The following is a 15,461-nucleotide window of genomic DNA, read 5'->3' on the forward strand; positions in this document are numbered from 1 at the left end:
GATTTAGTTTTTCAAATACTTGTTATGTTACTCACAAAACACTTTGAATATTTACAACATAACAAATATTTGAAAAACTAAATCAAATTATAAACATTTTTAGAGTCAAAGTGTTTTGTGAGATATTTTATTGAAAAAAAAAGGAGAAAAAAGGTACTTTTGTCTTAGAATCTAAATTTTTGTTGTTGGTGGTGAGAATTTCACCTTTTATATATATATCCAGGCAACTTAAAATCATTCATTTTGATTAATATATTTTTTTTTGTTGACAGCAGTAGTCACTACTTTTGGTCATAAAAACTCCACATAAACTGACAAATATTTATTAGTGAACTAAGATTGGACCTTTCAAAATGGCATAAAGCAGGCTAGGTAACAATATTTTTACTAATAATATTATTGGTCAAATTCCACTTATATGTACTAAATATACTTTATTTTTAATAAGTTCTTCTACATGTGTGTGTGTGGCTTGAAACCAATAAACTTAAAAAGATAAATAAATAAATACAAATTTGAATCACATTTGATTCACCAGAATATTTTACTTTACTACGTAAAAGGATTTACTTAATGTCTTGTTACAGAAGAAATTGCTGTATCTTTCAAACAAATCAAACATGAAAACATTTGTAGAACAAAAAGAATTCCTAAAGATACTATGAAAACAAATTCCCACATTTAAGTCTTCTAAACTTTCCACCAAATTCAGTTGTTCTCTGTGGGAGCTAAGTTGGTTTGTCACTTTTGAACAAACCACTTTATTCATTTTAGCTAATGTAAACAGTTTATAACCTGCTCTATCCAATGGTATTTAAACTTTTCAAAGCAGAGCTTCATTAGTTTGCGAGATGACACGCTGTGATATCATAAAATAAATATAATTTGTACCTTATAAAATCTGAAAAAGGAAGAAAAATCATGTGAGAAATGAGATTTACAGTAATTGAATTCTCACAAGATGATAGTTCCTTAGCAAATATAAGCCTATGTTTTGGGATGGACAGAAAAATATTCAAACATTGATAAAGGCATTGTTTACAAGCAAGTCTTCTCAGAGATGTAATGAAATATAAGCTTGAATATTATTTTAATTTTTCTTTGCAAATTACACTAAACAAATGTTAGAAAAAGATAAATTAACAATTCTTAAATGGTACTATTAATCTAAATAAAATAACACCTTGTATCTCCCGAATATATCTTTGCAAGCTCAATATTTTATTACAGCTTTTTAAGGAACTATTAATAACCTACAAGTACAAGTTCACTAATCCAGTTGAAACCAAGTAAGAACACTGTTGTCAGTTGTTTGAACAATGATACAGATGTATAAAAGGTTCAGATCATATTCAAAATAATATCAAACATTCCAAAAATGTCAAATAAACAATATATTTAAATCAATAGGTGAACTATTAAATCCTAGAATTTTGAAAAGAATACATTACATATATGAAATACATCTTCTCAGTTAGAACTGTAAGTAGGGTTACATATATCTGTATTCTTCCATTATATCTGAACTTGTATTTTTATTTAAATTTTGAAATTTGATATGCAGTTGTGCACTCAATACCTGATACATTCTCACCATGCAGGAATGAGTTAAAGTGAAATAACCTTTATTTCTAATGCTCTCTTTTAACTGAATGTGAGTAAAGGAACATACTTCAAAGCACTACTGGCAATATTTCATAGCAAAAAACTTGAATCTTACATAAAATCATGATTTTATATTTTCAAAACGTAAATTAAGTCAAGCAATCAAATACTATTAAGTCCAATGATCGTGTCAACATATATAAAATGACTTTCACACAGATTGATCCTAAGTTAGATACATTTGAGTAAGAAATGAAAAAAATAGAACTCAGATCTATTTATTTATTATTATTATAGCACTTTAATGGATATTTCTTAAGTTATTATTGATTTTAATACTTTTATCTTTCAAAACACACTACACAAAATATTAAAACCAAGCTAAAGCTAAATTATACTTACTCTGAAATTGTATAAAGCTGTAACATACAAGTAAGATAATAAAAATTTAATATCTAATTTATTTGATGTAATTATATAATAGTATATAGTCAACAACACATTATTTTATATTGAAGAAAGTATTTTAAAGGATAAGAAAAATCATACAAGCTTTGCAAGTGAATACAATTGGATACTTTGCACAATAAAAAGCATTGAAAACTAAAGATTATTTATGTGAAATTACATAACTTTCATTAATTTAAGGCTAGTTTGTATCTCAAACTTTTAAACATATATATATATATATATATGAGAGCCTATGACAAACAAAAGTACACTGAACAATGTGGAAATATTTCCTTGTTAAATGTAAAGTTGCCTCTTGAAATCTCACTCTAATCTAACATTTTAGAACATTGAGGTCTAGCTGTTTGATCAAAGTTATAAAATTATAAACGTACATTACAAGTTTTAAACAACAACCAGTGAAAAACATTTCAATTATTTATGAATGTTATTGTGAGTAATATCCACAGCAACATTTTAAACAGTTATTTTTGTAGGTAGTGGAAGCATAATATAGGTCTTACCATACTCAATACCATCATATCGAGCAAAGTTTGAAGCCACTTCACAACAATTGAGCACTGAGTAACAAGATATAGAATACTGTGTATGAGGCATAGAAACATTTGTGACCTTGGCTCCTCCTCTCTCCAAAAGGTCAGCAATCTCCTTCCACGTTTCTACTACTTCTGAGCTCATGCCTGGACAATAATATTCCTGAAACATAACACCAATAGGATTAAAAACAAAACTTCAGTTTTGTGTACAAAACAATTTCCCTTCCACTGTTGTTAATAAAGAAATTGCTTCTTTTGAAAATAAGCCACAAATTGACAAAGAAAATTATTCTTCCAAACATATCCCTGCTTCTTGTGTTTTATTGTTCTTCCTAAACTTATTTCATGCTATCAAAAAAAATCTGGTTAAAAACAGCCAGAAAGCATAAAACTGACATTAAAGTACAATTTACATTTTTACCTGAAAAAAAGTTAGGTCAATTGCTATCTAAAAAGTATTATAGGGATAATGATACTTCAGAAAATTCAGAGAATGTACAGATTGCAAAAGCTGTTATACTGGTAAGACAAACAGACAACTTTCAATTTGTTTGCAGGAACATTTAAAATCTCCATCTCATGTTTTTGGACACGTCATTTTTTTATTCTTCTCAGGTAAAAATCCTCAGCACAGATGACAACGTTAACAGATGAAAAATAATAGAAGCCCTATTAATAAAAAAAATATAACATGCACATTTTAAAAACATAGTTCTTTCTAATATTAAATAAAATTTCATATTGTTTTTTTATCTACCTAATCATATTTGTAATTATATATACTCACTTAATAAGACAATTTTTCTCTCATAATTTTGTCATGACAGAAATAAAGAACTGTAAAATGAAACTGGGGTTTAATGCCACACACCATCAACCTAGAATTTATTAACTGTTACAACTTACCAACCTTAAAGTTACTACACTTATATAATTAAGGTTATTTAGAAATTGCACATATTATACAGATGAGTATTATTTCCCAGCAAGTGGAATTATAATTCAGAAACTTGTAGAAACAAAATTCATGGATTCCATACCATAAAGCAACAATCTGTTTGCAAGAGTTTGAGAAAATGTTATACATACCAAAATTGACAAACATAAATCAGCTAGATGTTTGAACTTTATGTTGTAATGAAGGTTTGAGCTAAAAATTCTACATAATTTTAAACAGACTCACACAATATTAAACTTTTAATAAAGTTGATATCTTTAAAGATAAACATAGTTTTATTCTAACTCTATAAAACAGGAGACACAAATGTTAAAATGGTTTTAAAATACTTACAATTTAGATAATAAATATAAATATTGTGTTACAAATAAATAATCTTTCAAGTATCATAAGAAAATAGAAATTTTGTGAAAAAAATCTAATAATTGAAGAGCATGTGATGTTTTAATATGTTAATTATGAAAAAATGCAAAAAACGAAATTTTACTTAGAAAAAGTATCATTAACAAATAAAAAATGTATTTAATACAAGAAATAAATGAAAGAAAAGAATTATACACCCTATATATAATGGTGTACACTGCAGATAGTCTTTGTAACTTTCTGCTGTAAAACATCCATGCAACAACATTCACCATCTAAATAAATTATTTCTTTGTTCTTTAGCACAAAGCTACACAATGGACTATCTCTTCACCACAAGGAAGAGAACCCCTGATTTTTCAATTGTAACTTGTATACTTATTGCTGACCCACAAGGGGACAATAACTAGAGATATCAAAATATGTAATAATCTAAAAATAATGTTTGAACATTGAAATAAACACAAGCAAAAAATAAAATAAAAATAGAGATATGTTACACAGAGCAACAAACCTGAAAACATTAATTTCTCCTACAATGTGAATATGTTAACCAGTTAATAGTATGTTGCGGAAACCAAGAGAGAATGAACCAAAAATATATTGTTATACCCACATTTTATCTAACTGTTTACTCAAATACATTATCTTCTCCTTTAAGTTTCACAGGATATTTTTAATCTTACCTCAGGCATTGCAACATGAACACCAGAAATGTTAGGTTCCTCTGAGATCTTCACAGGACAAAAGGGATCTAATACAGTTGTAGAGTCCTTTGGGTCATGGCCAGCTAATACATCTGAGCAAAAAAAATCACATGGTGAAACAAAAATCAATCAATTGTATATATATGTTATAGTATTATTATTATAATATGAAATTTCTCTGAGTTACCACTACTGACAAAATACAGCTTCATTAATTTTTTCTTCATCACTTCTAGAATTGATTTGAACAATCACTAAATATTTGCCATTATATTTAAATTCAGTTAAAACACTGTTTTGTATGTGAATACATAAAATAATCGAGTTTTATTTATAAAATGGTTATTTTTCATAGCATATAACACCTAGTATTAAGTATTTTGTATATTATAGTTGAACTAACTTAAAAGAAGACTAGCATCATCAACAGTTTTTGTTAGAATTCCTGGTACATCCAAAGAATTGACCAATGGAATCAAACCGTATCGAGACAGAAGACCATAAGTAGGTTTTAGTCCAACGATGCCACAACGAGCTGCAGGATTTCTTGTGGAACCTCCTGTATCTGATCCTAATGCTCTACAATGCAACAGTAAAATATTTTTAGAAGGTCAACACATAATTCTACAACATTAATTTCACAGATTTATAAAGATTAAAAAAAGACAAGAAAATAAACTAAAAGTATTTATATTGATCAATAAAAAAAAACAGCATATTTTCTTAATAATGGTACCATTCACTATAAAAATTAGTGAATAATTATATCTCTGAGACTTAAAGTTAACCAACATACACTTCAGGGTCAAAGTGCACCTGCCATGACCTTTCACAGAGTCACATTCGAAATTTAATTAAACAACTCTATTATGAATGTATGCCAGTTTGGCATCAAAACATAGTTTATAACTTGAATTTTAATATGACAAAAGTTTTAATATCTTAATTCTAACAGGAAATATTAAAAATATTCTCAGTTTTCACTTCTCTGCATCACATAACACAAATTGCCCATTTATGATTTTCTTTCTACCCTTATATGAACTTCTGAATGTCAACTAATTAGAAACATAAACTATAGCTCTTAACAAGACAGGATTTAAATTTTGAACCTTCAGTCTTCATGATTTAGTGAGATATGAAAAGAATTTCAAGTTTACATGAAATGCCCCTTCCACCATTGTTTTTCCTGTGGTTGATAGATTTCATGTGCTTTTGAAGAAGCAATTCACCACATTTCCAATATAAAATTATTTTGTGCATACTTTGCATCTCACACATTAAACATTCTGTGAGTATTCTAGCAGCAAACTGTCATAAGTGTTTATACCCATCCACGATAAAATGAGCTTGGATTTCTTTGGTATACTTTGACTAACACCTGAGATTGAAAAAACATTTATTTAAGGAAAAGAAAGACAAGAAAACAAGTCCTTAAAAGAAATATTAATGATCGTACTTGTGAAGCCTATAAGGACAAGTTTTTACAAATGTATAGCTTTGATGACAAAAAGATACTAAAAGAAAAGACAAATATGATCAAACTAGGTAATCACATTAATTCTGAGCTTATTAAGAAAAAATTGGGTAGTTTGAAGAATGATAAAGTCTCCTGAACCAGATAATATTTCCTCAAGTTAAGAATTATATTAAGAATTAGTTTCTTAATCTTGGGTAGGATCCTAAGGATTGGAAGTTTGCTATTGTTACTCCTCTTTTCAAGAAAGGTTATGATAAAATCTGTCCTGGTAATCATATACCTATTAGTCTTACATCAGTGGAGGGAAAGTTTTTGAAAGTTTGATGAAAGATGCTTTGCAAAGTCATTTACCCAAGTTTAAAATTTTGTTGAATAATCAACATGGTTTCACTAAGGGAAAATTTTGCCTCGGTTATCTTTTAATTCTTTGAAGAGTTTACAGCTTATGTAGATAAGACTGAATGAGTGGATTTGATCTATTTGGATTTTCAGAAAGCATATGACAAGGTGCCATATAAAATGCTTGTTACAAAAAATGACCTCTCTTGGTTTGGGAGATAAGTTGGCTCATTAGATAGAAAAGTGACTAAATGGAAGAAAGAGAGGTGTTATACATGTAGTTCAGTCAAACTGATTAATGTTACAAGTGGAGTATCTCAGGAATCAGTGTCAGGAACTTTGATCTTTTTGATTTATATCAGTGACATAAATGAAGGAATGGCCAATAACTTACCTACATATGCTGATGATACTAAAATCTTGGGTATTTATTGGCTGTGAAAAAGATGCTGCTGCTTTACAAAAGGACTAGATCATTTAGTGAACTGAACAAATAAATGGCAGAAGGCCTTTAATTGTAGTAAGTGCAAGGTAATGTATGTGGGCTATAATTTCAATAATAAGTATAATTTTTGATAGGGATCATCTTAACAGTATTAAGAAAGAAAATAATCTTGGTGTGTCACTATAGTAATGTTTATTATAGTTTAGAATTTACAAAATGTATCATCACAAAATTTGGCAAACTTTTAGTAAACATTGTAAGGCTGTTGTATATAAAAAATCAGTATTTTAATAAAGTATTTCTACTAAAGCTTTGTCTGTGAATTTACTAAGCCTTTACTGAGTCAATTTGAGTAAAAGGTAATTTTCATGATAAAAATACTTGACATTTTGGAAAGGGTTCACAGGAGGGCTACTATGATGATACCTGAGATGGTGAAGTTGTCATACAATGAGAGGTTAAGATTTCTGGAATTGTTTTCTCTTGAAAACAGATGAGTTAGAAGAAATCTGATTGGAGTGTTTAAGATCGTTAAGGGAACTGATAGTCAGTGTAACATTTTTTCTCAGTACTTAATAGTGAGAACAGTAGGACTAAGGGACAAAAATACAAATTTTGGTATGATAGGTGTCACCTTCAATTAAGACAGTTTTACTTTTCTAACATGGCAGTTGGCTTTTTATATATATACATACATAAACACACACACACACAAACAAACAAATTTTATGTTATCTACATATATCAAAGTGAAATATGTTGTTTCTCCATTAACTCCTCACACAATATTTATCCAATTTTCACCAAACTTTCTAAACATTAGGAAATTCTACTGTAAAATAAATCTTGAAAGATCATGAAACTTTATTGTGAGAGAACCATTTTTCTAGGTTACTTTTGCTAATGATCAAATATATCTCTCTTTTTCAATATGAAGCTGAATGTGTGGCTCACTTTACTGTGGTGTTTACAGGTTCATGTATAAATTATAATCATGATGAAGGAGCACATCCATAGAGCTTCCACCCCTAAAGTACCAGAAAAGATTCTTCATATAACCCTTCAATTCCCTGATAAAACAAACAAACTTTATTATGCAGTGTTTATCACAAGTATAACCCCAATGATACTTAAATTTTAAGGTTTACGTTAAATCTATCTTTACAGTAAGGAATTATTTTGTGTTTAAACACAGAATGGGTAAGACAAATCACTCAAACTTCATCTACATGTATCAATGCTCTGGGTTTTAAAACGTCCCAGTCTTGGAGTAGTTTGGCATTTGGCAAAGTGCATGGAAGTGTTGGTGAGTGCTTAGCATGTTTTAAATTTGACTGATATTCCATTAATAATCATGTAGTTGAAAATTATTAAACTATTGAAAATGACTGTTTTAGGAATCAAAGAGACTTTGATAATTCAAAACATTTATTTGAAATATAATACAGTAAACTACAGTTGTGCTATTTTTAAAGTGTAACTGTAACGAACATTGTACATTTAAAAAGTACTCATTATTTGTTTGAAACAAGTGTATCTGATGAACTGATGCTCCTTACTTAATTATACAGATCATTTCTCTAGCAGGAAATAGTGCAGGCAGCTTATATAAAGAAGTGATCACTTCTCTAGCAGGGAACTGATATAAAGAACTGATCACTTCCTTTGGTATAACATTCAATGTAAATGACTTTAAGCTCTCATTAATATGTATGCTTAACCTTTATAGTGCCAAGAAAAGCCACATCAAAATATATTTTAAACAAATAGTTCAGAGGCTGCAAGAAAAGCAGAGAGAAGAAATAAATCACAGGAAGAAAGAGTAGCAAAGCTAAAAGCTGCATGAGTTAGAAGAGCTAAAATACATGCACAAGAATCTGATGAATTATGAAATGAAAGACTTGAAGGAATGAAGGAGGCAACTGTAGTAAGAAGTTTGAGTGAAACTGAAGAGGAAAGATAGGGAAGAAGGCAAGGATTACATTTCATAGCAAATCACTATGATTCTCAATTCGATTATGAGTCCCAAACAATCTAGGATATCGGTGGTACGATCACAGTTTGTGAACACTGTATGGCAAAGAAATGGTCTGGTGAAACTCCTTCAATGTGTTGTTCTGTTGGTAAAGTTTACTTGCTTCCTTTTGACATCCCATAAAGATTTAATAAAGAATCTCAACAGTTTTTAAACAAAATTAGGTAGTATAACAACTATTTTCAAACAACTTCCTTTGGGGATATAAACATTTATGAACAAGGCTACATGCCTACATTCAAAATACAGGGTAAGTCTACCATAGTATTGGTTCATTACAACTTTTTCCCAATGATTTTGCTTGTTATGAATTTCGTGCACAGCTATATGAGGCTATCTATGCTAGCCATCCCTAATTTAGCAGTGTAAGACTAGAGGGAAGGCAGCTAGTCATCACCACCCACCGCCAACTCTTTTACCAACGAATAGTGGGATTGAGCGTCACATTATAATGCCACATGGCTGAAAGGGCGAGCATGTTTGGTGTGATAGAGATTCGAACCCGTAACCCACAGATTGCGAATTGAGCACCCTAACCACCTGGCCTCTTCCCAATGAATCAAACAAACTTTTACAAATTTATTTCAAGGGAAACTCATCAGAAGAGGCTAGACTAAGAGAAAGGAATATTCCAGAAGTTAAAACAAATTTATTTTTAGTCTTGCAAGAAATGTTACACCCACACAATCCCTACATCAAAAGCTTCAAATCAGCTACATAAAAACTTGGATCAGAAGATTTGAAAATTGTTATTCATGCTGATAAAAACCTTCAGCAGAATATCATCATCAGTTTAATTCTCTAGTTTTTGATAAGTGGCAATACTGATGGTTGGAGAGGAGTATGGAAGAAGAGATATTGTACTTGAGCAAAGGGATAACAGCTTAAAAATAGTAGTTGACACTAATAGGACATTACTACTTTGAAAAGGAGAATATGGTTATCACTTCACAGTTTGTCAAAGAAATCCTCACACTTGACGTTTTATGGTGAACAAAAAAATACTGCAAAAGATTTCTATTTATACAGGTTCATGTTTAGGGAAAATGAGTTTAACATTATTTTGAAGCCAATGGACCTTTTTCATCAATATGCTGTTGGTATGTATGCAAAAATTGAGTCAGAGAAATTGTTATTTGTAAGAAATAATCAGAAGAAATTGAGAGCAGAAAATTATCTAGAGATGCTGAGAGAATATGGAAATAACAAAAATGTTGGACAGCTGGTGATTTTAACTTCACGTTTTACAGGAGGCCCCAGATATATGCATGAATGTACACAAGATGCTATGTGTTATGTTAAAAGTATGGACATCTTGACATGTTTATAACATTTACCTGCAATCCATATTGGACAGAAATTACAAAAGAACTACTAAGTAACCAAAAATCTCAAAACTGCCATGATCTAATAGCATGTGGAACTTATGGAATTTTTAACAAAGCATGGAATCTTTGGTAACACTCAATGTGACTTGTAAACTACTTAATACCAAAAAAAAAGGGCTTCCACATGCACACATACTAATTTGGCTTAAAGAAAAAATCCAACCCAACCAAACTGATATCATTTCTGCAGAGCTACCAAATCCTAATGAAGATCCCATTTTGTTTGAAATTGTGAAAAAAAGCATATGATTCATGGTCCATGTGGTTCATTAAATATAAATTCCCCATATATGAAGGAAAGAAAATGTAGCAAAAGATTTCCAAAGGATTGCCTCAAAAAGACACAAACAGACATTGATGGATATCCACTTTATAGGAGAAGAAAGCCAGGTGATGGAGGACATAGCACTCTTTTGAAGGAAATTGAAGTTGATAATAGGTGGATTTTACCTTAATAACCCTTACCTCTCCAGAACTTTTAATACTCACATCAATGCTGAATCATGCAATTCAGTTAAAAGCATAAAATATGTCTGCAAGTATGTCAAAAGGATTCAGATATGGCTGTCTTTGGTATTGAATAGGATGGTAATGTCAGAGATGAAGTTTCAACATACCAGTTTGGAAGATACATAATTACAACTGAAGCAAATTGGAGAATATTTGAATTTCTAATACAGGAACATCATCCAACAGTTGTGCATTTACAAATTCACTTAGAAAATGGTCAAAGAGTATTCTTTAAGGGTGAAAATGTGTTACTGTCAGATTTAAAAAATAATATTATATATGTATATGGGTTCTGTTGTTTTTTTTTGCCAATTGTCAAAATAAATGGCTTTTACTTATATTTCTTAATAGTATAAATATATACTATGTAGTTGTTGGGCTTAGGATTCTTCTACAATAAGTGTCTGTGATTTGTTAGCAATAAATTCAATGATGCATAAACAGCATGCACTTTACTTGTTTTCAAATAATATATATATTCGGACCAAGTTAAACATATGCACAATAAAGTATTCACACTATAGAGAATATAGGCATATCATAAATGTTATATCAGTATTATGTATCATTTGCCTCTTCTTGTACACTTAGGCCCGTTCAATTACTTCAGAATCTCAGTTGACAAGCCAAACTATTTTCTCTAATACTATTGCAATATTAGTCTGGTGTGATTCGCTTACGATTGTGATCTTCTTTCTTCTGAAGATCCTAAGTTCCTTTTGTCAAAGTGCATGCAGGCTGACTCAATTACTTTATAATTTTACTTTGATGGAATATATTTATTTTTTCTTATTTCCTTTTCCACTGTTAGTTTCACTCTAAAATATATATATCAAACACTAGGCCTATGTCAGTTGTTAGGCCTATCACTTTTATATTACTTAACTTCACACCAACTATATTCTCTTTGCTTTTATCTGTCTAATACTGTCTGTCTGCTGCTTCCCGCTCGTCTCACGCTATTTATATATTTATTACACAGTCGTCTGGCAACTTTCTATATTCTCGACACCAATTAGTTATTAACAAAACCTTCTATAATCGTCTGCTTTTAACTCCTATTTTAACAAAACTTCAAAATTATAAAATATTTATTCACAAATATAAATTAATCACTAATATTTAAACCAAACAGCCTTTTATATCATGACAATTACAAAGAATTGAACAGCCACTTAGAACTACACTTACTGTCCTTTTGAACTATGCTTTGCTGATGAATTTGTAAAAACATTATTGTATTCAGAAGTACCATCCTATTTCATATGGAAAAACCAACAAACAAAAAGGGAAAAGAAGAGCACAAGGTTCCAATGTGGAAAGCCATCCAGGTATAAAATTTTGTCCTGCATTAAGAAGAATTTATACAATGCATCCAACTAATTTTGAGTGCTTTTGTTTGAGACTGTTATTGCACACAATTCCTGGTCCTACATTCGTTGAAGATTTGAGTCAATGGTGAATTATGTAACAGTTTCAGAGCTACTTGCAATTTAAGGGGTTTGTTGAAAGATGATAGCCACTGGAACAGTACACTTGAAGAAGAAGCTGCCCCAAATTCACCCAAAAATTTGAGAAATTTATTTGCAGTGATGTTACAAACATGTGGTATTTCAAACTCTCTTCAACTGTGGGAAAATCATAGAAAGTATATCCAAAGACATTCTTTACAGAATGCAAAGGGCAGCTCCATACATAGATCTCCAGTACTCTAATGAAGTATTTAATGAAGCCTTAATCATCCTTTAAGACAAAGTTTTACAAAATGGTGGAAGAGTACTACAAAATTTTGCCCTACCTTCACCAGTTAGGGCTGAAATTAATAACACTGCTTGCTATGGATTACATCAGGGAAATATCATACAATGTTGATAATCTTTTAAAATTTGTTACTGAAAATGAAGAAAAACTGACAGAAGATCAAGATTTTGCTTATAAATATATGCTTAACAATGTTCAAAATGATAAAGGTGGTGTAATACTCCTTGATGCCCTATGTGGAACAGGATAAACATTTGTCGGTAACTTGCTTCTTGCAAAGTTTAGGTTACAAAACAAACTGCTTTGACTGTTGCATCATCATCAGGAATTGCAGCAACATTGATTGAAAGAGGAAAGACAGCTCATTCAGCTATCAAGCTACCTCTTAATTTATCTGATGTTGAACAGGTTAGGCTGTATGTGGTATAAAAAAAGGGATAGCAAAGGCAAGGGTGTTGAAAGAATGTAATATGATAATATGGGATGAATGCAAAATGGCCCACAAGATGCATTTGAAGCTTTAGATAGAACACTGATAGATATCAGAGAAAAGTATGAGTTATTTGGTGGTGTTACGTTATTACTGTGATTTTAAACAAACTCTCCCTGTCATAGTAAGAGGTACAAGAGCTGATGAAGTACATGCATGTATCAAGTCATATTATATATGGAGGCATGTTGAAAAATTGACCTTATATACAAATATACGAGTGCATTTAAATGATGACATTGAAGTTGGTGAATTTTCAAAAACTTTTTAGCATTGGTGATGGAAAGATCCCAATCAGTCAATCAAACACCTACATTATTATTCCAGACAAATGTGGTAACTTAGTTAAGGATGCAGAAGAGTTAATATTTATCAAAATTATGAATGGTTGTGTAAGAGAGCAATTCTTGCACCTCAAAATCATACTTTTCATGACATCAATGATCAATTATTGCAAAAGATTCACCTACAGATCAACTGACAGTGTTTGAGATATAGATGATGCTGTAACCTACAGATCAATTGACAGTGTTTGAGATACAGATGATGCTGTAACCTACAGATCAATTGACAGAGTTTGAGATATAGATAATGCTGTAACCTACAGATCAATTGACAGTGTTTGAGATATAGATGCTGCTGTAAATTATCCAACTGAATTCCTAAATTCACTTGAATCACCAGGGATGCCAGGACACATTCTGAAAATAAAAGTGATTCACCAATAATGTTCTTGAGAAATTTTGATCCACCAAAATTATGTATTGGCACAAGATTAGTTGTTAAGACTTTACTGCCACATGTTTTTGAAGTAACAATTACAACTGGTCATGCCAAAGGTGAAGATGTCTTCATTCCAAGAATTCCTTTGCTACCAAGTGCTTACCCCTTTGAATTTAGAATACCCCAATTCCCAGTTACAAAATGTTTTGCAATTTCAATTAATAAGGCACAAGGTCAAAGTTTAAAAGCCGCTGGATTGTTCCTAAAGCAGCCTTGCTTCTCACATGGTCAATTCTATGTAAGATGTTCAAGGGTTGAATCTCATCAAAATCTGTTTATATTGTCAGAAGAAGGAACAACAGCCAATGCAGTATATCAAGAAGCTTTAATTTAGATTGTGTAATTTTTGTTTCAAAAATCTAAAGTTTAGATAAAAATTAAAATGTTGTGAAAACTGAATTCTTTAAAAGAATGTTTTTAAAAGAAATTTCTTTGTTTTTAAATACCTATTTTAAGTAATTTGGTAATTCAGCTAGTGTTATAATAAGTTGTATTTTATGTCATAATATAATGCTGGCAATACTAGAACACAATGAAAAACTCATACTATTCAGAACTGTATATTATAGTCTTCAACTTAGTTTAATCAAAAAACATTATTGCAACCATAGTCATATAACATATGTTCATTCACTTACATATAGTGGTACATAGTTCAAAGGCTTTCACTGGTCAGTGTTGCCTAGAGAATGTATATCCCATGTTATAGGTCACATTTTCCAGATATCATTTTTTGTAAAACTGAGTTAGCATAATGGTAAGGCTTGTTGTCAGTAAAAACAGATGTGGGAGCAATGAGGTTAGCCTGTCAAGGATTTTTCCAGGATCTCCTGACAAAAACTACTGATTGTGCAGGATTTCTAGTACTTAAAAATTTCTTTTAGAAAGAACATTCACATAAAATCCTCTGCCTTCTCAGCCCCTGGTGTTTGACTTTACAACATTCCTCCAGACCCCCTTGCTGTCTAATACTGCTATAAATGTTTTATGTTCAGTTCTACAATTTGATTTTACTTCTTGTATGAAGGAGAAGAAGCTCTTAAACAACAGCCCCACAACACCAAATACAGTTAGACTTGTAGAACAGTATATATTGTGCATGTATGAATCAAGCCATCAAGTCAAAATTATTATTTATTTACTATTTTCACTTAGTTATACTTAAAGAAATTCAACACAGTGTGCTATTTTTTATCTATTTATTTCAATACTCATCTCTTCTTTAAATTCATGCTCAAAACTCTGCTGCAAAGGTTCATCTGATATAAAAATATAATCTGCTAGTGCCTACATCATTCAACATTACACAAGCTTATGCAAGTGAATGTGACCTCAACCACATAAAGCACAGTACATGACTGGTTACTTGTCTGAATACTGAATAATCAGAAGCAACATTTCACAGACCACTTCCTGCTTCTCATTAACAAAAAATGGTGGTCAATTTTGTGACTTGGAAGCTATATATATATATATTGGTTTTGTGAACTTTCTGAAACATCTTAGTTGCAGGACTTACTAGTGCACAAGTTAGTATATCATTTTACATGCATTATAATGTTCTATTTGTGAAACACAAATGTTACATAG

The 15,461-nt window shown here is 30.6% G+C and overlaps 1 protein-coding gene across 2 annotated transcripts in view; it reads right to left on the reverse strand.

Moving 5' to 3' along the window:
- The window catches only part of LOC106463223 (glutamyl-tRNA(Gln) amidotransferase subunit A, mitochondrial-like), a 48,046-nt gene that overhangs the window by 12,343 nt on the left and 20,242 nt on the right, over window positions 1-15,461 (reverse strand). For both annotated transcript variants that reach the window (XM_013923218.2, XM_022390666.1), the window contains 3 exons: window positions 5,044-5,219; window positions 4,620-4,732; window positions 2,580-2,772 (listed from right to left, as the gene is read on the reverse strand). In XM_013923218.2, coding sequence (XP_013778672.1) covers window positions 2,580-2,772; window positions 4,620-4,732; window positions 5,044-5,219 — 482 coding nt within the window. The remainder of the gene's footprint in view (window positions 1-2,579; window positions 2,773-4,619; window positions 4,733-5,043; window positions 5,220-15,461) is intronic.

This window comes from Limulus polyphemus, unplaced genomic scaffold, assembly GCF_000517525.1.
Source record: "Limulus polyphemus unplaced genomic scaffold, Limulus_polyphemus-2.1.2 Scaffold1351, whole genome shotgun sequence".
Classification (NCBI taxonomy): domain Eukaryota; kingdom Metazoa; phylum Arthropoda; class Merostomata; order Xiphosura; family Limulidae; genus Limulus; species Limulus polyphemus.